General features: G+C 42.1%; 1 protein-coding gene across 1 annotated transcript in view; it reads right to left on the reverse strand.

Moving 5' to 3' along the window:
• HACD2 (3-hydroxyacyl-CoA dehydratase 2) overlaps positions 1-24,473 on the reverse strand; it is a 99,746-nt gene that overhangs the window by 70,173 nt on the left and 5,100 nt on the right. Inside the window, exon 3 of the mRNA XM_053565248.1 lies at positions 3,067-3,085. Within this exon, the coding sequence (XP_053421223.1) occupies positions 3,067-3,085 (19 nt within the window). The remainder of the gene's footprint in view (positions 1-3,066; positions 3,086-24,473) is intronic.

The raw sequence follows: 24,473 nt of genomic DNA on the forward strand, positions 1-24,473 counted from the left end.
TATGATACAAGGGAGACAGAAGCCCAACTGCTGGGTTAACGTACAAAGGGAGTGAGGAAGTAGAAAGAGGCTACATATCTGGTAAAAAGGGATGGAGAGGAATTATGCAGCAGTACGAGGGAACTGCAGGGTCAAAGGTTAGGTTAAAAAGTATTTTATTTATTTATTTATTTATTTTGAGACAGAGCCTCAAGCTGTCACCCTGGGTAGAGTGCCATGGCATCACAACTCACAGCAACCTCCAACTTCTGGGCTCAAGCGAATCTCCTGACTCTGCCTCCCCAGTAGCTGGGACTACAGGCATCCACCACAACACCCGGCTATTTTTTGGTTGCAGCTGTCATTGTTGTTTGGCAGGTCCAGGCTGGATTCAAACCTGCCAGCTCAGATGTATGTGGCTGGTGCCTTACTGCCTTGAGCTATAGGCACCGAGCCGGTTAAAAAGTATTTTTAAGAGGACGGGCACGGTGGCTCATGCCTTTAATTTTAGCACTTTGGGAAGCCCAGGTGGGAGGATGGCTTGCAGCCAGGAGTTCACGACCAGCCTCAGCAACAAAGAATGACCTCATCTCTATACAAAAATGTTTTAAAATTAGCCTGGCATGCTGGTGGGCACCTGTAGTCCCAGCTTTGGGGAGGTTGAGGTAAGAGGAGATTGCTTGAGCCCAGGAGGTTGCAGTGAGCTATGATGATGGCACTGCACTGCAGCCTGGGTGACAGAACGAGATCCTATCTCAAAGATCACTCTAAGCATTTTGTGAGCTGAGAAGGAAAAGGTAGACAGCAAAGAGTGATGATGCAGGAGAGACAATCACTGACAGAACAAAGTTCTTGAGGAAATTTTAAAGCATCTACTGTGTATCAGGCACCATGCTAAGCCCTGGGGATAAATAAAACAGAGTCGGCCCTCAAGGAGCTCACAGTCTGATGGGGGGGAAACACCTGCTAACAAACCCTGCGAGCAGTGTGTGACATGGACTCTAGCCCTGGAGGTGTGGTCTGACAGAGGTGCGGTCTGACAGGGAGGGGCCAGGTGACCATGGGTTCCCTGAACCACAGCCTGGGCCTGCTCCCATCTCTGTTCCACTTCCCAGTACAATGTCTGTGCCCAGGACTGCTAGGCAGTAATTTTTTTAGTGTGAATGAAAAAATATATGTGCCGGAGGCTTCATTTCCTAGGGTAGAAAGTTTAGAAGGTGGTATCAGAGTATTGATATATGAGACATTAATTAAAACAATAGTACACATGTTCAGTGCCATGGTCTGAACGTCTATACTTTCCACAAATAGATATGTGGAAAGGCAATCCCCAATGCAATAGTATTAAGTGCTGGGGTCTTTTGGATTAGGTCATGAATGAGATCAGAGGCCTGGGGGAGCTTGTTTGCCCCTTCGTCATATGAGAACACAGTGAGAAGGTGCCAGCCACCAAATCTCGATCTTGGAATTTCGAACCTCCACAACTGTGAGAAATAAACGTTTGTTGCTTTTCTTATGGCAGTCTAAACTAAGTCTAGACTAAGACACTTAAAAAGTGCATTGAAGAGCTTTACAGAGAAGTAGCAGGTGGTTAGGGGAAAATGAGGCACAGGCTCAACCATGTAGAGAAAGCCCAAGTGGTTCCAGAACTCTCTCTGCCCAAAGGTACCCCTAAAACTAATGGCTTATGCTTAAAATTTATCTAACTCTCTCTTTGCTACAAAAATAAACTAGAAATATGCATACAAAAATTGGCAAACCATTTCCAGGGTCCCATGACCCAAGTAAGAAGTGGGAGAATGGCAGAGATGCAAGCCACTCTTTACAATGAAGATGCTTTGTCTTCCTCAAGAATGACCAAACCAGGCTGGGTGCAGTGGCTCACACCTGTAATCCTAGCACTCAGGAGGTGGAGGCAGGAGGACCAGCCTGAGCAAGAGCAAGACCCGTCTCTAGTAAAAATAGAAAAACTAGCTGGGTCTTGTGGCAGGCGTCTCTAGCCCTGGTCTCAGGAGGCTGAGGCAGGAGGATGACTTAATCCCAGTAGTCTGAGATTGCTGTGAGCTATGATGTGCCACGGAACTCTACCCAAAGTGACAGCATTGACACTCTGTCTCAAAAGAAAAAAAAAAAATGAAATGAAATAAATAAAAATAACAGAACCCAATATCCCAGTGGCCTCAGCAAGACCCACAATGGGTGGGTATTTTGGTCTCCACCTGTGTGTCCTTCTGAAGTGTAAGTTTCCTCATCTTTGAATTCTGGTACCAAGCCCAAGGCCCTGAATACAGTAAGCACCCACTTCCATTGCGGATTAAACTGATCAGGGCCTTAGTGGTTTAGATTATCATTCTCAAGTCTTCAGCCCTGCAGTGCTTCTGACTAGCAAGTACTTCAAATCCTCTCTTGGAGAGACAAACCGGAAACGCACAATGACCACTAAGAGTTGGCTCTATGGGGTCTGTCAACTTCCTAAAATTGATTTCTATTTATTTTATTAGAGGGGCCTCGCCTCTAAATTAGAAGCTACGGTTCCGTTCCAGAAGATTTGATGATTCTTCCTTCCCCACAAAAAGAAAACGAAAACGCACTGTATCTGCATTTAGTAGAAATGTCGTACACAGTATTCGTCTAACCCTTCAGGCTTATTGTACTTTTCCAGTCCATACATATATGTAATATTCACCTGGGAGGTCAATACATGCAGTCACCTCATTTTACAGATAAGGGGAGAGAATACACAGTTAAGTGACTATGGAGAGGGCTCTCCAGCACAGCCCAGCACCAGGCCTCCAGCCACATTTTCATCAATGTGCTGGTGTGTCTCTATTACACACCAAGCAGGTGGGAGGCACCTCTTTTAAACTGACAGAATAGCTGGGATAGTCAATAAAGAGCTCACAGATAACACCTAAATACTACCTATGATTTCAGAAACCAAAAGCCATTCCAATTTGAGCAATTTTACATATAATGATTAAATGGTTTCGTTAGGCTTGGCATCAAACCAAGCCTAACATCTATGACTTAAAAAAACAACAACAACAAATAGAATCCATTGTACACAGAGGCAAAAACCACACTTACCTATAGCACAATGTAAAATCTAGAAGAGAAAAGAGGGAAAAAAGAAGAAAATTAATATGAATCAATAGTATTAAAGTTTTATTTCATGTAAGCTAGTCTTTCAGTAATTATTGAGCAGTGTCTGCTGGCAGTATTAAATTTGAAAAGCAACATTCCATTTTTAAATGTGGCTATTGGCTATTTAACAAAATGTAAATTCCTGCTCAGTTTTTTGTTTTAGATTATGTACCTTTGGAAGATTTAATCTTCACCCAGTGGTTTATAAGATGATCAAGGCCCTCTTTTATAACATGCAAACTCATTAGAGCAGTAAGTGTCCAACACCTCCCACACCCCATACTCTACAGAACTGTCACAGATTTTGGAACCTGGGGTTGGAAGAGACTTTGCTGGCTCTTCTTGCCTAGCAAGCCCTTCAGTGCAGATGTTCATTCTACAAAGCTCCACACTCAGTCCCCACCTTGCTTCATTCGATGATCTCACTGCAGAGGTGTTCCCTGGTCCAATCTCTAGCCCAGTCTCTCTGAGTTCCAGGCTCAAATTCCCAGCTGCCTTTGGACATCTCCGACTGAGGGTAGCAGCAGCAGCTCAAACCTAGCCAGTCTCAGTGGGAAGCATGTCCTTTCCCTCCCTCATAACCTGCTGTGCTACTCGACAATCAACCTCTCAATTACTCAGGATCAATATTCTTTCCTTCTCTTTACCCTGAAATCCAAAAAGTTTCCAAATCCTACTGATGCTTCTGGGATCTGCCTTCCCCATTTCCATTTCTAGCGCCTTGAGATGCTGCCATCTCCATTACACCTCACTAGCCACCCAGCTGGCCAATTCGATTTTATTTATTTATTTAGAGTCGCACTCTGTTGCCCCAGGCTAGAGTGCTATGGCATCAGCCTAGCTCATAGCCATTGCAGATTCCTGGGCTTAAGTGATCCTCTTGCCTCAGCCTCCCAAGTAGCTGGGACTATAGGTGCATACCACAATGACCACATAATTTTTCTATTTTTGGTAGAGACAGGGTCTCACTCTTGCTCAGGCTGGTCTTGAACTCCTGACCTCAAGGGATCCTCCCACCTCAGCCACCCAGAGTGTTAGGATTATAGGCGTGAGCACTGTGCTGGCCAGCTGGCCAATTCTAAATCCCCTTCTAACTCATCCTTTACATACCTTTGTTTTGATGGAGGAGGTAAAAAAGGTAATTTGAAGCCAACTGCAAGACTGATTGTTCATTAGATAATAAAATCTACCCCGTTTCCCCGAAAATAAGACATCCTCCGAAAATAAGACCTACTTACAGGAAAGGTAAGACGTCCCCTGAAAGTAAGACATAGCGCATCTTTGGGAGCACACCTTAATGTCTTATTTTCGGGAAAACAGGGTAACAGCTAGTACAGGACAGTTTAGAATATTTACATTTCTCTAGCAGTCACTATATGGTTTGATCTAACGACCACCGTGGCAGATAGGCAGGACAGATATTTATTACACTTGCAGGTGAGAAGATCAAGACTCAGAGAAGCTGCATGACTTGCCCAAGGTAGTAAATGAAGGGGTAGATTAAAAGAAAAACGTGCTGCACAAATTTGCTGGTAACTGATAAGAGAACAAAAAGAGTTACCATATTCAAATCTTACGATCTTCTTCAAAAGAAAACACTGCTAACAACCTCAAATGTATGAATTAATAAGCTAAACCTCCTGCTGCAAAGTTGAGGAAAACTAAAAGATGTATCTATATTAAAATGAGGAATGAGGGCGGCGCTTGTGACTCAGTGAGTAGGGTGCCAGCCCCATATTTCAGAGGGTGGTGAGTTCAAACCCAACCCCAGCCAAACTGCAACAAAAAAATAGCCATGCGCCTGTGGTCCCAGCTACTCGGCAGGCTGAGGCAAGAGAATTGCCTAAGCCCATGAGCTGGACGTTGCTGTGAGCTGTGATGTCTTAGCACTCTACTGAAGGCGACAAAGTGAGACTCTGTCTCTAAAAAAGAAAGTGAGGAATGAAAGACAGGGGTGAAGAGCACCATCCTTTGACACCAGAAGACAAATGACGGCACCTGGACACAAAACCTATTCTATTCACGTATGCGGGAAAACATCTGGGCTTGGTATTAACAACAGGGCACTGCAGGAAAGGACACTCAGCAGTCAAAGGCTAGCAGCACGTTTTCTCTGTGCCACAGAACAGAAGGTTTTAGTCTTTATCAGACACATCCTCCCCTTCTAATCACACGTATTTTATGATGCCTCCTTTACCATCGGAAATGGACTTCATAGGTGATAGGACCTACCTACACAAAATTTTCAGAAGCAAATAAATAAAAATTAATTTACTTAAAAAATATGTATGTTTTAAATAAATTAATTTTTAAATTAATAACAGTATGCAAATGTTTGGGGACATAATGAAATAATGAAGCAGCCAGATGTGTATACCAATGTTTATGGAAGTTTGGATTTAAAAATAAGACTGTCAGAAACAACTCTGGAAAAGCATAGGAAAATAAAAGGGCAGAGACACACACTAACACCATAAAAAATGTAATAATATTAAGATAAGTAATAATGGAAATGGAAAAGCAACCTTACCGAAGTTAGAATAATATGCCAAGGTAATTAACAGTCAAAGCAGAGAAACTGGACAAATTCAACACTATCTCAAATGAGCTAGGTCTTACTTATTTATGAAGTATCATATTAAAATAATCTCCTTGGTTATATCATGGGAAGGGTAGGAAGAAAGTGTCACAGAAAATCTATCCTTTGGTCTTGAAATGCTGTTGAAACAAACAGTCAATGTCTAGCCTCTGTAAAAAGGCTTTAGAGACCTTATACTTTAAATGGTACAAGGATGGAAGATGAACTAGACAAAAAAATAAAAACTACAATGCAAGAGATAATAAAGTATTGTGGGATACTTTTAAAATAAAATGAAAACTATTGCTTTTCCAAAATAAAATTTTCATTTCACAACTTAGATTTCTTACCATTACACACACACACACACGCAATAATATGAAATATTAAAGTAATCTATGTTAAAGAAATTCAGAGAGATTCCCTGCATTCCACATATCTCCATTAATTTAACAATTGAAGTCTCAATAGGAATCTCAAATCTCCGTTTACAAATTTTCAATCACTTTCATTGCTTTGGTAATTATAATACCACTGCACTGAAATTCTTTTCAATTAAATATGCAAGTTGGAAATGCTAAAATATTTACAGAACAGAATGTGCAGAGTGAATAAATTAATTATTCTGAGAAAATATCTTTATTTCCCTTAAGCCTCCCTCTTGATAACAATAACGATAGTTGCGGGGCAGAATTCTAAAGATGATCCCCCCAAGATTACTGTTCATTGGCTATTCAATCAAATTAATCTAGGTACTGCATGTAAGGATTCTGCATATGTAATTAAAATCTGAGCTCAACTGATTTTAAAGTACAGATATTACGTGGGTGGACATGATGCAACCAGGAGAGCCCTTTAAAGGCAGTTTTCTCTGGCTGGTAGCAGGAGGGGAAGTCAGAGAATTCAAAGAACAAGAAGAATTTGGCACATTTACTGGCTTTGAGGCTGGGGGAGGCCATGTGCAAGGACTAGAAAGTAGCCTTAGGAGCTGGGAAGGACCTCCATCTGACAGCTAGCAAGGCAATGTGGACCTCAGACCTATCTGTACAAGAATCCTGCCAATAACCCAAAAGACCTTGAAGTGGATTCTTTCCCCAGAACCTCTCGATCAGTGATTTTCAACTGGTGTGCCATGAGAGGATCTTAAATGCCGGTGTGCCGCAAAAATTTTTAAAGATCATTAATTAAATTATTTTTGAAAGTTCAAAGCACAGTATAACTATATTCTTTTTTTGATCAACATAATTTAAGTGTGCCACACAAATTTAACTATAGGTTCAAGTGTGTCAAGAGATAAAAAAGTTGAAAAACACTGCTCTAGTTAAGAATGAGTCTGCCTGGCTGACACCTGATTTCAATCTTGGGAGACCTGGAACAGAGAAACCAGTCAAGGCCAGATTCTGACTTAGAGAATTATGAGCTAATCAATGAGTGCTTTTTTGAGTTGCTGTTTGTGGTATTTTGTTTTGCAACAAAGAAAACTAAGACAACACCCTTCTTCTAACTTGAGCTTTTTGCTTAATTCCTCATGAAGATTTTTCACTATTAGTATGTTCTACAAAACCATCCATTTATGTGTATAGCAGGGTTAGCTTGGGGGAAGATACCGGGGAGGAGACAGAACAAATCCTCATTGAGTTGGACTGTGTCGCACCTCAGTCACTGTGGTGATTGAAGCACGCACACAATTTCCCAAAATGCACTGTAAGGAGGTGGCACTGCTTGCTTTATTGAGATCCACTAAAAATCACGGGATTAGAACAAGCATATCTTGTCAGAAAAAACAGGACCTGCCATATTCAAAAGCTCCCCTGAAAATATGTCGCATGTAAACTCCTCTGTCCTCCTGAGCTCCTTCCATTTCCAACTGGAAATAAACTGGTTTTAGTTTTAAAATTTAACCTCAATGACAAATGCCATTCTTTTTTTTTTTTTTGCAGTTTTTGGCCGGGGCTGAGTTTGAACCCGCCACCTCCGGCATATGGGGCCAGTGCCCTACTCCTTTGAGCCACAGGCACCGCCCGACAAATGCCATTCTGCATAATAGGTTACTTGGAAATGTCAGTTTTGAAAAAACTTCTAAGATTTGAACTAGGAAAGTTATTTTTAAAAGTGACCAACAAATCTATTCAATCAAATTTTTAATCTAAGATAAAACAACAGCAAAGCCCCAGAAAGAGTTTAACAAGTCTCAGGAGGAACAGGAACCCAAGCATCTCTGGAGACATCAGTTGATGAATTTAATGGGATTCAGCGGTGGTGATTCCACATCTGTCTTTCAATTCCAAATTCCAAATTCTTGGCCAGGCGTGGTGGCTCACGCCTATAATCTTACCACTACAGGAGGCTAAGGCAGGTGAATTACCTGAGCTCAGGTGTTCAGAGACCTGAGCAAGAGTGAGACCCTGACTCTACTAAAAATAGAAAACCTAACCGGGTATTGTGGTGGGGTCCTGTAGTCCCAGCTACTCAGGAGGCTAAGGCAAGAGGGTTCTCTTGAACCCAGGAGTTTGAGCTGTGAGCTCTCTACCCAGGGCGACAGAGTGAGACTCTGCCTAAAAAAAAAAAAAAAAAAAAAACAAACAGGGTGGCACCTGTGGCTCAGTGAGCAGGGTGCCGGCCCCATATACCAAGGGTGGTGGGTTCAAACCCAGCCCCGGCCAAACTGCAACCAAAAAATAGCCGGGCGTTGTGGTGGGCGCCTGTAGTCCCAGCTACTTGGGAGGCTGAGGCAGGAGAATCGCCTAAGCCCATGAGTTGGAGGTTGCTGTGAGCTGTGTGACGCCACGACACTCTACCGAGGGCAGTAAAGTGAAACTCTGTCTCTACCGAAAAAAAAAAAAGAAAATCCAAATTCTTGGGAGAAAAAGAAATAATTTGAGCAACCCAGTTTGGGTCAGGTATACACCTCTAGATCAGCTAGGTATGGCCTAAGAGGCAAAGTCAGGGGACAGAGATATGCTGCTATAGGTCCAGCCTTGAGAACTGAGAAAACTTCCAGGGAGGATAAAATCACTGATTGGGCAGCTCAGTAAGACACATCCACTACACTCATTCTACTTTGCCAGGTCTATAACTAATTCGAGTTGCATTCACTAGTTTTGATTAGTTTTTAGATATTATCATACTATATGCTTACGTGATTCCATTTTTGCTTAAAACTCACCTGCATAATAACATGTAGTTTTGAAGGACAGACGCCAAAATGTTAACAGAGGTTATCTTTAGGGAGTGAGTTAATGGCCGATATTCCATGCCAACTTTTCACTTTGCTAAATTTAACTGGTCCATTTTCATAAACATTAGAACTATTATCCTATAGGTTTATTGTTATTGAACCTGCTGTTTCCTTTTTCTAATTCAACAGGAGTTATACAGCAGGTGTAAAACACTTTCTCTTTAACTCAAAAGATTAACTAAGCTGGCTATTCCTTTTTCACAAAACATTTTAATCACTCATTTTCCACAATGAGTATGCAGTATTTATTAGGGGGAGACACCTTTTCCCTGTCCTCTGCTTTCTATGAGAAGAGATTTCTATCAAATGTTACTGGTCTCTCTCCATCCTTTAGTCACTTTACTTCAGAAAGGAAGGATGACTCATCTGAGCAGCAAATCTGAGGATAAATGGGGCATGCTCGATTTGGCTCCACCCTAGGTTCCACAGAGAACCTCAAGTTCTCGTGGATTCTTCCATGCTATCCTGGCTGCCGCTACTGCCTGCGACGGGGTGGGTGGTGCGTCTAATTCGGGAATTCAGTTAGCAAACCCATTTGACTCCACACTAAAGCATGTCCTCCAGCTTAGCCTGTCTCACTAATAATGGTGATTTTTAGGACCCTTATGTAACTCTTCTGAGTACTCGATGTTCAGAACATAAGCAAAAAAAAGAAAAAAAGAGGGCTACCATACTGATAACAAACAGGTTTGCAAAAATCCTTTACATCCATTTTAAAGAAGGAAATAGGAAAATTTCAATTACCCTTATTTTCTGTCACTTAATTCACCTTTCTTGCTATATCCAGCTCTGTAATTTACCTACTCGTTATTTGCTAACTTTCCTATTCTGATGTGAAATGCGGAAGTCTCACCAGACCTAGAACTGGGAATCTTCAGGTCATCTGCTTCTGTGTATTTCCCGCGCATACTGAATCCAGGCCCAGAAAAGTGAAGACCTGGATCATGGGGCCAATGAATGGTAAAATCAAGTCTCACTACTCAAACTACCTTGTAAGTACAATTCTATTTTTATTTATTTATTTATTTTTTCTTGTGACAGAGTTTCACTTTGTCACCTTCAACTGAGTACTGTGGTGTCACAGCTCACAGCAACCTCAAACTCTCGGGCTTTAACAAGTCTCCTGCCTCAGCCTCCCAAGTAACTGGGACTACAGGCACTCACCACAACGCCCAGCTATTTTTTGTTGTTGTTGTTGTTTTTGTCATTTTGTTTAGCAGGCCCAGGCCGGGTTTGAACCCACCAGCCCCAGTTTATGTGGCTAGCACCCTAACCACTGAGCTATGGGTACCAGGCCTACAATTCTATTTTTACTTTTATATTTCTGCCAACTTTTCTATGTGTTTTCCTTCTCTGTTCAGATAATCACACACTTAGCAACTGATTCTACCAACGTGTGTCTCCCCTGTGCCTGCTACAAGACAAACTGTGGCTCTGAGCACTTCTCTTTGGCTTCTGCTATGACATGAACTTTATCTTTTGCTGTGACTAGGCAGACCCGCTTTCGTTGATGTTTGGTGGGTAGACTGATTTGTCCCTTAGTAAACAAATTCAGTCTCCTTTGGCAATAGAATGTTAGTTGTTTTTTTTTTTTTTTAACCAGCAATCACCATTACAACTTTTCACTTTGCTAAATTTAACTGGTTCATTTTCATAAACATTAGAAACGATTATCCTATAGGTTTATTGTTACTGATTCTGCTGTTTCCTTTTTCTAATTTAACAGGAGTTATATAGCAGGTGTAAAACACTTCCTCTTTAACTCAAAAGATTAACTAAGCTGCCCGTTCCTTTTTTACAAAACATTTTAATCTTTTTTTCTTTGTTTTGAGACAGTCTTAGTATGTCACCCTCGGTAGAGCACCGTGGCATCACAGCTCACAGCAACCTCCAACTCTTGGGCTTAAGCGATTCTCTGGCCTCAGCCTCCCAAGTAGCTGGGACTCCAGGCACCCACCACAACGCCTGGCTATTTTTTTTGTCGTAGTTGTCATTGTTGTTTAGCAGGCCTAGGCTGGGTTCAAATCTTCCAGCCGAGGTGTACATGGCTGGCACCCTAGCCACTGAGCTTCGGGCTCTGAGCCAAAACATTTTAATCTTATCTTCCTCATTCATCTCTTTGCTTTCTTTTTCAGAACGACTTCAGACAGGAACACCTTTTGTTTTCTATTATATTTGATTACATGTTTTATTACTTTTTACTATGAATTTCAAGCAAGTGATAAATGAATGCATACTAAAGTATATGGAGTAAATAAAAGTGGAAATCTCGGGGCGGTGCCTGTGGCTCAGTGGGTGGGGTACCGGCCCCACATGCCGAGGGTGGTGGGTTCAAGCCTGGCCCCGGCCAAACTGCAACAAAAAAATAGCCGGGCGTTGTGGTGGGCGCCTGTAGTCCCAGCTACTCGGGAGGCTGAGGCAAGAGAATCGCCTAAACTCAGGAGTTGGAGGTTGCTGTGAGCTGTGTGATGCCACAGCACTCTACCGAGGGTGACAAAGCGAGACTCTGTCTCTATTAAAAAAAAAAAAAAAAAAAGTGGAAATCTCCTTTTATTCTCCCCACAGAGGTGAACACTAGTAAGGTTGATATGTACCCTTCCAAGCCTTTTCCTAAATCCACAAATGTTGTTTTTTTCCATTGACTTTCCTAATCTGAAAACATCAACATACAGTTATTGCTCTCATTATTCTCAATTTATGAATTAGTTAAGTTTATATACCTTGGATGATCACAGAATTTACACTGTTACGTGTCTTCCTTTGCTTAACCTCCTTCCCACTTCATTCTCTCCTGGTGAAATCCAAAGTATTTTAGGAGATTCCATGTGGGCATGTTGCAATCTGTACCACAGCCCAAAGGCTTATGCTAGTGCAGTAGCCTCTAGCCATAGGTGCCGATTTAAATTTAAATAAACAGCCTGGGCAATAGAAGAACATTTTTCTAAAAATAAATAAATAAAACTACATTTCAATAAAAAAGTAAATAAAATTGAAAACTCAGTTCTCAGATCCACTAGCCACATTTCAAAGGCTTGACAAGCCACATATGGTTAGAGGGCACTGTTTGGGACAACACAGAAGCACATGCCAACATTATCGCTACAGAAAGTTCTACTGGACAGTGCTAGTCTGAAATTGGTTAATTTATTTATTTATATAACAGTTTAATGCCCTTTGATAGGTTCCATTACTTTCTGTAGTTCTCAAAATGCCTCTATCTCTCGGAAATTATGTGGCCTGTTATCCAAGAAACCTTGTGTTTTCTCCTACCTTCACTTGGATTTTTTCTTTTTTTTTTTTTTTGTTTTTGAGGCAGAGTCTCACTTTGTCACCCTTGGTAGAGTGCTGTGACATCACAGCTCACAGCAACCTGACTTCGGGGCACAAGCAATTCTCTTGCCTCAGCCTCCAGGATAGCTGGGGCAACAGGTGCCTGCTGCAACACCCGGCTATTTTTTTAGAGACAGAGTCTCATTCTAGCTCAGGCTGGTCTCAAATCCTGAGCTCAAGCGATCCACCTGCCTCAGCCTCCCAGAGTGTTGCGATTACAGGAGTGAGCCACCTGGAGTGTATTTTTTCTTCTTCAAAGTCAAAGATCCCAAGTTGTTTTTTACTCTTAGCGTTTTAAAATCTCTTTCCTGCCAGAAACTATTCGTCTTGAACTTTTAAAGCTTAACAAATAGGTGCTCAGAAAGAGAGGGAATATTTTTCTTGTGGAAGTCCATATACTCTCAACAACCACACTGAGATGGCCTGTCAGTTCAGAAAAGTTTTCTATCGTTTTTCTCACTGATTATTTATGGGTTATACAGTCTAACCTCTTCTACTTCTTCTGGTAGCCCTTCTTTTTGAAAGCTTGAATACTCTCCACCAGTTTTCCAGATACACTGGTTCTACCACATTACCATAGGTTTGTTGAGTTTCACTACTTACATACATATTTTGCTTTTCTGTTGTTCAGATAATTAGGCACCCACCACCTAGTTCACCAACACTTAATATACTCATGAGTCTGGTACTATATATTTTGTAACATTCTCTTTACATGTCAGATGGTAAACTCTGAAAATTTTCCAACGGCTTCTGTCCTGTAATCAATTTTATCTGATACTTATGACTGGAAGGTCTTGCCTTTCTTGAATTTTCAGTACCACCTATTTCCCTGCACTGCCTCCATGATTGTCCTGTACCAACACCTTTGTTATTTTTAGCTGGGTTTTTGTTGTTGTTTTTTAACTTCAGCACATTCCTTTCTACAGATATCAGCACTCACACCTCTTTGAATACCATTAAATTTACTTCTATTTGCTTGAGTCCTCAGGCCTGTGTGGGTGGGTTCCTGTTTCCTGCAGGCTCCCTCCTTCTATCTAATGTTGTGACACATTAATTATACCCAAGTTAGATCTTTCCGCAGGTTTTCACATTGTTTTCGAAGCCGGGTTTTTCAGGGATTTGTTGTCAATCCTATTTGTGTTAGCTATCTCCACTATGACTTGCTCTGCTGGCTTCTCAAGAGTCTCTTTTGGAGGCCTATTTTCTCAAAATGAGTCTGCAGAATAAAGTAGTCTAAAGTGCATGTAGCTTGTGTTCTTTTTTAAGGTTATTATTATTATTGGGAAAAAGGCATGCCTCCAAAGGAGGAAAAATATTACAGATGATGTAATTCTAGACCAATTCACAAAAGCATACTTACCTATATAGAGTGCCTGAAGCATAGTATTTCCATGGGGGAAAAAAATCATCCAATATTTGAGCCATAAAGACAGAAAAACTGATTCCTCTTCTTAAGGAGAATACAGGTTCTTAAGCTTTTGCTCCTATGTATCTTTTAGAGAAATATCCAAAAGCAGGTTCCTACTTCACTAAAGGATCTGAGGCGAGGCATGAAGAGTCAGACCTGAGTGCAGAGGTGGGGCTGGCAGAGTGGCAGTGGGGTTAGAAGATGTAACAAAAGCCATCTGTCCTCCCTCACCACTTCTCCAGAACCAGTTCTGCCATTTCAGGACTGGCCCTTGGTCAGCTCTAGGAAGAGATAAGAAATCAGACAGGGTTGTTCACTCTTTTTCTGTAAATAGAGAAAGGGGCTCTAGGCAGCAGAAGGATGTGGAAGAGAATGGAGGGAAGCAGTTCCCGCGCTGCGTTAGGTGTTCCCAGATGGGCAGTGGTAGGCAAATGGCATAAGACAGTGAAGTCCTTCTGGTGAAGATAATCTGTACCAGTCTCAACAGCTCCTGTCTTTCTAAGGGGGCAGAGCAAGATAGCCGGATAGAAACCTCCAGCGATAGCCCCTCCACACAACCACCAAATCCAACAATGTCTACACATGAGAGCACCTTCAGAGGAGCCAACAGCAGATAAGTGATCCTACTACCTGATCTTAACATTACATCAAGGAAGAGGCACTCGGCAGGGCAGAAAAGATAGTCATGCCCTAGCCCCCAGCAGGGCTGCGCCAGCCGGATGAGTGGAGAGAGAATCCATGTACCTGGGAGGGGGAGAGGGAGGTGATCATTGGGCTTTGAATTGAAACTCAGGGCTGCCTTGGCACAAGAGCACACAGTACATGCTAGAAATCTTCGGCTGCCCATGAAGGTTGCATTTTGACCAGCCCAGCCAAAGGGAAATCTCCCACCCCAAAGTCTGCTAGCCCCACTGCCTCACTACCACTGGCAAAGAGCAACCTGGGGCCTGGACTAAATTCGTAAGGCAGTTGGACCACAAGGGCTGCAGTCTTGGGCAATTCCTGTGTTTGTACTGACTCAGAGCCAATGGACTTGGGTCTGTGGCTCAGGCAGGCTGTTCTTGGACAGGCTGTTTGGCTCAGGAAGAGTCTTTCCCCATTTGGGGAAAGGAAAGGAAGCACTCGGAGGATTTTGTTTTGCAACTTGGGTACCAGCTCAGCCACAGTAAGATAAAGTACCAAGCAGACTCCTGTAGATCCTGAGTTTAGGCCTTTGGTCCTGGATGGCATTTCTGGACCCATTCTGGGCGAGAAGGAAACATGCTACCCTGAAGAGAAGGAGCCAATACTGGCAGGATTTACCACCTGCTGACTAAAAATCCCTTGGGCTTTGACTAAACATCAGAAGTAGCCAGGCAACAGTCACCACGGGCGTTGGGTGAGACTGGACTGGCTTCAGGTGTGACCTGGTGCTGGTGGCCACGACAGGGTGTCCTCATCACTCCTCCCCCAACTCCAGCAGATCAGTACTGAGAGTGAGGGAAGTGAGAGACTTATCTGAGTAATTCAGGGAACTCTCTTATATCTTACCCAAGACCACCAAGATGGTACCACCAAGAATCTGCAAGAACCACTGCATTACTGGGCTTGTGGCACTCACAGCTGATACAACTGCAGTGACTAGAAACAGACCACAACACTCAATTCCCTTTGATTATCTGGAAAGTGTTCTCAAGAAGGATGGGTTCCAACAAGCCCAGACTGTGAAGATGAAAATAAACACCTAACTCTTCAACGCCCAGACATTGATGATCATCAACAAGCATCAAGAAGATCAGGAAAAATATGACCTCCCCAAATGAACTAAATAAGGTACCAGTGACCTATCCTGGAGTGATAGAGATAGGTGACCTTTCAGACAAAGAATTCAAACACACACCTGAAGAAGCTCGATAAACTTCAGGGCAACACAGAGAAGGAATTCAGATGCCTCTCAGAGAAATTTAACAAAGAGATTAACATAATAAAAAAAAACAAGCAGAAACTCTAGAACTTAAAAATTCAATTGACACCTGCGGCTCAGTCGGTAAGGCGCCGGCCCCATATACCGAGGGTGGCAGGTTCAAACCCGGCCCCGGCTGAACTGCAATCAAAAAAAATAGCTGGGCGTTGTGGTGGGCGCCTGTAGTCCCAGCTACTTGGGAGGCTGAGGCAAGAGAATCGCTTAAGCCCAGGAGTTGCAGGTTGCTGTGAGCTGTGTGATGCCATGGCACTCTACCGAGGGCCATAAAGTGAGACTCTGTCTCTACAAAAAAAAAAAAAAAAAAAAAAGACAAACTGAGAAATGCATCAGTTTCTCAACAGCAGAACTGACCAAGCAGAAGAAAGAATTAGTGAGCTTGAAGACAAACTGTTGGAAAATACACAGTCAGAAAAGAAAAAGTAAGAATGAAGCATGCCTAAAAGATCTAGAAAATAGCCTCAAAAGAGAAAATCTAAGAGTTATCAACCTTAAAGAGGAGGAAGAGAGAAGATTGGGGTAGAAAATTTATTCAAATAGTATCTTTGCAGAGCAATCCTTAACCTATTTGAATCCTCACTATCAATCACAGAGGCACATTCAATCATAAGTATATAAAGTGTCTTTGCTATAATTACCATTTTATGTTAACTGAGGATATTTAGAATTCCAGACTCTTTCAGAAATAATTTGAAACTGCCAAAAGTGCTTCAATCTACTAATTTTTATTCTTTAATTTTACTCAACAAAGCTGGAAAGATAAGAGTCTGCTGCCTTATCAAAGAATGTCATGGAGCTCTAAAAAAGAATGAAGTAAAAAGAAATGATCGGTCACAGCCCACCATGGCCACAGCTTGTCAGGGCCTGAGACTGGTTGGTCTCTGGCCCTGGCTTATTTAGCTGTGTTCTGGAAGCCGACTGCTATGCTATCTTGCTCAGGAACAATTGCTCTTAGGTGTCTGGGGGCTATTTGCTTTAGAAGAAAGGAGAGAGAGAAAGAGATATTCTTTGAGGGAGTAAAGCAGTCTTCTTAGAAAGATAGATCTTAGCAATAGAAGTCTTTCACAGAGCTTAGTAATCTTCAGCAGAGAGGCGCAGTGCTGGCGTTCTGCAGGCAGGAGAAGCGACTAAGTCAGAGTGAGCAGGTCCGTGATAGAATGTGCATGCTCCCAACTGCCTTCTTCTCTAGCCTAATATAAGCTGATCGCATGTCTCTCAACACCACAGGTGTAGAGACGGCCAATTCACTAATGCTCTCATCTCAGGAGCTCTCTCATGCTTGTTAGGACAGCTAAATCCCTCCCCGTGCCCTTTTCACCAAGGTGTTCCATTATTTAGTTATACAGGTGTTGCCTATAACTCTCACTCCTCCTAGCCATAGGTTATACCGGCTGCTACAATGATCATTACATAGCTCATTATAGATGAGCATTTAAAAAAATTATTTGAATTATGAGATACAATTCACATACTAAGAAATTACCACTTTTAAAGTATACAATTCAGTGGTTTTTAGTATGTTCACAAGGTTGCGCAGCCATCACCATTATCTATTCCAAGAACAACTGGAATATCATGCTCATGAACTGAAAGAATCAACATTGCTAAACTGTCTATACTACCCAAAGTGATCTACAGAATCAATACAACCCCCTTAAAATACCAACATCATTTTGTGCAGCTCTAGAAAAAATTCTATGCTTCATATAGAATCAGAAAATACCCAGTATAGCCAAAGGTACCTTAAGCAACAAGAACAAATTGGGAGACATCAATTTATCAGACTTCAAGCTATAGCATGGTACTGGCACAAGAACAGAAACATAAACCAATGGATCAGAACAGAAAACCCAATATGAACCCTCTTCACATTGCCATCTGGTTTTTAGCGAAGCAGACAAAAACATAACGCTGGGAGAAAGAATCCCTATTCAAGAAATGGTCTGGGGAAATTGGACAGCCACATGCAGAAGAATGAAACAGGATTTGCACCTCTTACCACTCACAAAAATTAACTCAGGATGGACAACAGACCTAAACACAAGGCATGAAACTCAAAGAATTTCAGAAGAAGTTGGAAAAACTTTTTTTTTTTAAACAGTCTCATTTTGTTGCTAGAGGGCCATGGTGTCAGCCTAACTCACAGTAACCTCAAACTCTTGAGTTCAAGTGATCCTCCTGCCTCAGCTTCTCAAGTAGCTGGGACTACAGGAACCCACCACAATGCTCAGCTAATTTTTATATTTTTAGTACAGATGAGGTCTCACGCTTGCTCAGGCTGGTCTTGAACTCCTGAGCTCAAGAGAGTCTCCCACCTTGGCCTGCCACAGAGCTAGGATTACAAGTATGAGCCATCATGACTGACTAGAAAAATTCCTAAAGACATCAAGCTAGGCATAGAATTTATGATGAAGACGACCCCAGAGCAATCACAGCAACCAAAAAAATAAATAAACTGGTCTTGATCAAATTAAAAGGCTTCTGCATAGCCAAGGAAATAATCAATAGAGTGAACAGACAACCTACAGAATGGGAGAAAATATTCACATGCTATCCTTCTGATAAAGGGCTGATATCCAGAATCTATAAAGAACTCAAGCAAATCAGCAAGAAAAACAACCCCATTAAAAAATGGACAAAAGACATGAACAAGAACTTTTTAAAAAAAGTTAGACTGGGCGATGCCTGTGGCTCAAAGGGGTAGGGCACTGGCCCCATATACCAGAGGTGGTGGGTTCAAACCCAGCCCCAGCCAAAAAAAAAAAAGACTAATGGTCAAAAAACACGGGAAAAAATGCTCAGCTTCTTTAGTCAGCAGGGATATGCAGATCAAAATCACAATGACATATCATTTAACTCAGTGAAAGTTTTTATTATTATTATTATTATTTTAGAGACAGAGTCTCGCTTTGTCACCCTCAATAGAGTGTCATGGTATCACAGCTCACAGCAACCTCCAGTCCAGCTCTTGGGCTTTGCCTCAGCCTCGCAAGTAGCTGGGACTACAGGTGCCCATCACAATGCCCGACTATTTTTTGTTGTTGTTGCAGTTTGGCCAGGGCCAGGTTTGAACCTGCCACCCTTGGTATATGGGGCCGGCACCCTACTCACTGAGCTACAAGCGCTGCCCTGTAGAGTGAGAATGGCTTTTATTAGAAAGTCCCAAAACAACAAATGCTGGAATGGATGCAGAGAGAGAGAGAGTACTCATATCCTGCTGGTAGGACGGCAAACTAGACAACCTCTATGGGAAGCAGTACGGAGATTCCTCAAAGAGCCAAAAGTAGACCTACCATTGGATCCAGTAATCCCACTACTGGGTATTTACCCAAAGGAAAAAAGGATATTTTATAAAGAAGACACCTGCACTAGAATAGCAGCACAATTCATGATCACAAAGATGTGGGAATAACCCAAGTGCGCATCAGTACCTGAGTGTAGGAATAAAATGTGATCTATGTGTACCAATGGAGTACTACTCAGCCATAAAAAACCTGATGAATTAATACCTTTGTATTAATGTGGATGGAACTAGAGACCATTCTTCTGAGTGAAGTTATAACAAAAATGGAAAAATAGGGCAGTGCTTATGGCTCAATGGGTAGGGCATCAGCCCCATATACCTAGGGTGGCGGGTTTGAACCTGCTCCAGCCAAACTGCAAACAAAAAATAGCCAGGCATTGTGGCGGGTGCCTGTAGTCCCAGCTACTCGGGAGGCTGAGGCAAGAGAATCACCTAAGCCCAGGAATTGGAGGTTGCTGTGAGCTGTGACGGCACAGCACTCTACCAAGGGTGACAAGGTGAAACTCTGTCTCAAAAAAAAAAAAAAAAAGGGAAAAATAAACACCACATGTACTCACTATTAAATTGGAGCTAATCAACACTTATAGAAATAACACTTGCCTTCCATCGCAGCAGCCACCAAAGATTCCAGCTGCTATCCATAGCAATGGCTCTGAGCTACCTCAACAAGGGTCACAGGGTGACCAAGAACTTAAGCAACTGAGGCACAGCCACCACCACAGGCACCTCACCAAATACAAGGTCCTGTCCTGTGGGACATGATCTGAGAGGAGTGTGGGTTTGCACTGTATTAGTGTCGTGTCATGAAGTTGCTTCAGGTCTGCAAGGACAAATTGGCCCTCAAGTTCATCAAGAAAAGGGTGGGACACACATCTGTGCTAAGACAAAGTAGGAGTAGCTGAGCAAGGCCAAAAGGAAAGCAGCTGCCAAGAAGGACTGAAATCCCCTCCCCTCTGTGCTTGATAAAACCTTTATAGATAAAGAAAACAAAGGAAAGTAATAACACTCACCAAAAATCAAGTAGTGGGAAGGGGAAGAAGAGGAAGGGTAAATTCACACCTAATGGGTATGGTGCACACAATCTGGGTGAGGGGCATGCCTATAACTTTGACCCAAACACTACAAAAGCAATGTATGTAACCAAAACATTTGTATCTCTGCAATATTCAGAAATTTAAAAAGAAGAAATCCTGTACCCATTAGTATCACTCCCCATTTCTTCTCCCCACAACCCCTGGCAACCACTAATCCACTTTCCGTTTCTATGGATTTGCCTTTACTGGACAGCACACAAATTGTGACTTTTTGTGTCTGCCTTCTTTCATACAGCATGTTTTCAAGATTCATCCAGGTATAACAGTTATCAGTAATTTATTCATTTTTATGGCATGGATATACCATATTTTGTTTATCTGTGAATGGAGATATATATATATATATATATTTTTTTTTTTTTTTTAGACAGAGCCTCACTCTGTTGCCCTGGGTAGGTGGGTGCCATAGTGTCATAGCTCACAACCTCAAACTCTTGGGTTTGAGCAAACTTCTTGCCTCAGCCTCCCAAATAGCTGGGACTACAGGCACCTGCCACAACGCCCAGCTAGTTTTCTATTTTTTGTAGAGACGGGTCTCACTCCTGCTCAGGCTGGTCTGGAATTCTTGAGCTCAGGTGACCCACCTGCCTTGGCCTCCCAGAGTGCTAGGATTTCAGGCGTGAGCCACCCAGCCAAAAATATATATTTTTGCTACCTATACTAATTGACTTTCAGGTTTACTCAAGATATAATACATTCACAAACTGATCTCATAGCCCACAACACTGATTATAAACATTTTACTTTTTGTTAATTTATAAATCATCTCATATATTATAATCTTCATTCTACTGTGTGTCTTATGAGTATTTTGGTAAACACAGTACTTCCTGGGCTTCCACTTAGCACCCTTTTTTCTAGAAACTGCCCCATTCACTCCAACCCTTCTATTTGGCTAATGTGACCTTACTCCTGCCTACGGGTGATTGGTCCAGGAATGAACACCCCTGATGCCTAGTCCAGGAATGAGCACCTGACTTAAGGTGGACCTATTAGGCACTTCCCGGGAATGTGAAATTAGCAGCAAGACTCTATTTCCAACTAAGTGCTCTCATGATCACAGGAGCTTTTGGCTGTTACCTTATCTGTCACTTAGACTAAGCAACTGAGAAAACTATTGTGTGAGAAGAGAAGAATGAATGGGAGACAGAAAGAGAGAATGGCAGAGATGGCGTAAGAACTCCTGGATTCGTTATGGTGCTCTAGTCTGATTCTAGGCCACTCCTAAGGCTCAGCTACATCTCTGCCCTTGGATTCCAGGGTACATTCTATATAGTTAAGGTAAATCTCTCTAGTTGAGGTTTCTGTTATCTCCAGCCACCAGTCCTAAAATAATTATCTACTCAACAAGATGTTAAGCTCCTTATTAGCAAGGGCTCAACCTCCACAGCACCCATTATCCACACACATACTTATTTAAATTACCACCTGTGGTAAAGAATCTACCTGTTGTATATAAACTGGAAAATCATCTATCAAAATATTCAAGACATTCTCAGATGAGGATGTAGAAAACAATTAAGCTTTGTATCCACTTTATAAAAAAGCTATGTCATTGTTTCACCAACACATATCTGTGTACTCGTTTTGTGAAAAATCATTTAATTTTCTCAGAAAGTAAGTTTCCTTTTGTATTACACATGCAAATTTGCACTTGCTTGGTAAAGGTTTTTAAGTCTTTAAAAAATGAAGCATTAGGATTTTCCTAATAAGATATGAAGTTTCTTGAGAACAAATAACTTGTTTCCCTTTTTAGCAAACTCTCACAAAACCCAATAAAAAACATTTAGCATAAGGAGATATAAATGAGCAGCTACCATCCCTGAATTCATTTTTTCTTCCTGTTAATAGGATACATTATCAAGCACTAATAATTTCCACAAGGATAACTCAAGTGCAATTAAACAATACCACGCATGTATTATTGCTATCATTGTACGATGTAGACTGGGTAAGTGACAAGACACGCCTTCTTTGGCTGCACAGGAAACGCAGTTTCAGCAAGCTTGCTGTCTATGGGGTTACTACCATCACTGATCTCTGCAATGTTAATTCCCTGCAGGTTGCTGCAGGAAGTCTTCACTTCCTTACCCACAGTCCTCTTCCCCAAATCAAATCTAGGATCTGTCATCTAATTAGTTCTTAGTGGGAATAACAGACATAAAACAAAAATCCAGAATATTTTCTTAAATCCCTATTAAAAATTCTATAGGGATAAACAAGCTAATCCTTTAAAGTCTAACACTTGATTTCTGAAAGGATTTTGTATTACATTGCTTAATGTACCTTCCCTAAGATATATTAAAATTTTTTAAATTATACTTTTTTTTTTTGGTCACCCTCAGTAGAGTGCTATGGTGTCACAGCTCACAGCAACTTCCAGCTCTTGGGCTTAGGCGATTCTCTTCCCTCAGCCTCCCAAGTAGCTGAGACTACAAGCACCCGCCACAACACCCGGCTGTTTTTTTTTTTTGCAGTTTGGCCGGGGCTGGGTTCCAACCCACCACCCTTGGTATATGGGGCTGGTGCCCTACTCACTGAGCCACAGGCGCCACCCTAAATGATATTTCTAATATAACAATGTTTTAAAGAAATAGAATCTCGATTAAATTATTGATGCATTTCAGTTGGGTATAACTCCCTCCCTCCCACTGGGGCAGTTCCTGATGATGCTGACCCCCAATTTTCTTCTCTGTAGCTTGAAGGAAACTGTGCTGGCCACAGCTCTGAGAGACAAAGTGCTGCTTATTTACTGCTGCCCCTCCCCCCAATCCAGGCCTCTAAGTTTAACAATGGCTCACAAAACTATTAGGGTTGGAAGGGACTTGAGTGATCTCCCTTAACCTAATCATTTCACAAATGACAAAATGAGGTGGATAAGGGATCAATTCAGAGTAAACTGGTAAAGCCACCACACTCAGAAAAAGGGCACTTGGCCATCCAGGTAGAAGCTCACTTTACCATATACCTGCTTAAACTGTGTTAAGTATGTACAGTATTAAAATTCCCCTGCTTTCTAAGAGGGAAAAAAAAAAGCATAAACTTCAACTTTTTGCTTTTAAAAATGAGTGTGAGAGGTAGAGGTAAAGTATCACATCTGATTTCATGGAGGTAAATAATTTTTTCTTAAACATCAGTCCATACTATACTTCAGGTTTTAAAAATTGCCACCGAGGGCCGGGCATGCTGGCTTATGCCTGTAATCCCAGCACTCTGGGAGGGTGAGGTGGGTGGATTGCCTGAGTTCAGGAGTTCCAGACCAGCCTGAGGAAGAGCAAGACTCCATCTCTACTAAAAATAGAAAAATAAGACTAGCCAGGTATTGTGGTGGGCACCCGTAGTCCCAGCTATTTGGGAGGCTGAGGCAAGAGGACTACTCAAACCCAGAAGTTTGAGGTTGCTATGAGCTATGATGCTCTCTACCCAGGGCGACAGACTGAGACCGTCTCAAAGATTAAAAAAAAAATTGCCACTGAGGTATAAATGTCATGGATGGGCTTGCTCTGGAGGCTAAGTGAAAGGAAACTGAACGGAACCAGATTTTCCCTGCAATCATGTATAATGAACTATATATATGGCAGCTACCAGCCTAAGTGATCATTAACAAAGTCTGCAATCCCTTGGTCCCAAGCCTTGGCTAATCAAGTATCTCACTTCACTGGCTAGTGTCTGAATTGTTCTGAGTAGGGTCAACCAGAATCCTTCCCTAGAACTGAACTATGTATGACACAGAAGGTAAGAAAAATAAACTCCTTCCCTATTTCCCAAAGTGTGGAGAAGGCTGTCTGTAGTAGGAGAGCCTGAGGCCAACATTCAAAGAGAAATAGAGATGAGCAGAGTTAAGAGAGGGAAAGAGAGCTCAGCAGTGTCAAATCCTTGGTTCTCATTCCTGAGCTGGTTCCTTTGATCTTGTAAGTTAACCCCATACCTTTATCAAGTAAAAACCAGAAGATTCTTTTTTGCTTCAGATAGTTTCATTTGGGTTTCTGGCACTTATAGCTCAGGTATCCTAATCTATGTTTACCCCAGGAGAGAAGGCCTTGCCCTTAATGCAGAAAAATCAATAAATTTTGGCTAAAATTTTTTTCTTGTTAATTTGGATGCCTTGGGCGGCACCTGTGGCTCAGTGAGTAGGGCGCCGGCCCCATATGCCGAGGGTGGCAGGTTTGGACCCAGCCCCGGCCAAACTGCAACCAAAAAATAGCCAGGCATTGTGGCGGGCGCCTGTAGTCCCAGCTGCTTGGGAGGCTGAGGCAAGAGAATCGCGTAAGCCCAAGAGTTAGAGGTTGCTGTGAGCTGTGTGATACCACGGCACTCTACCCAAGGGCGGTACAGTGAGACTCTGTCTCTACAAAAAAAAAAAAAAATTTGGATGCCTTTCAGACAGGCACTACTGTCTCTAATCTCTTGTATTGATCACTGCTAATAAGCTCTA

The sequence above is a fragment of the Nycticebus coucang genome, chromosome 16 (assembly GCF_027406575.1).
Source record: "Nycticebus coucang isolate mNycCou1 chromosome 16, mNycCou1.pri, whole genome shotgun sequence".
Lineage (NCBI taxonomy): Eukaryota > Metazoa > Chordata > Mammalia > Primates > Lorisidae > Nycticebus > Nycticebus coucang.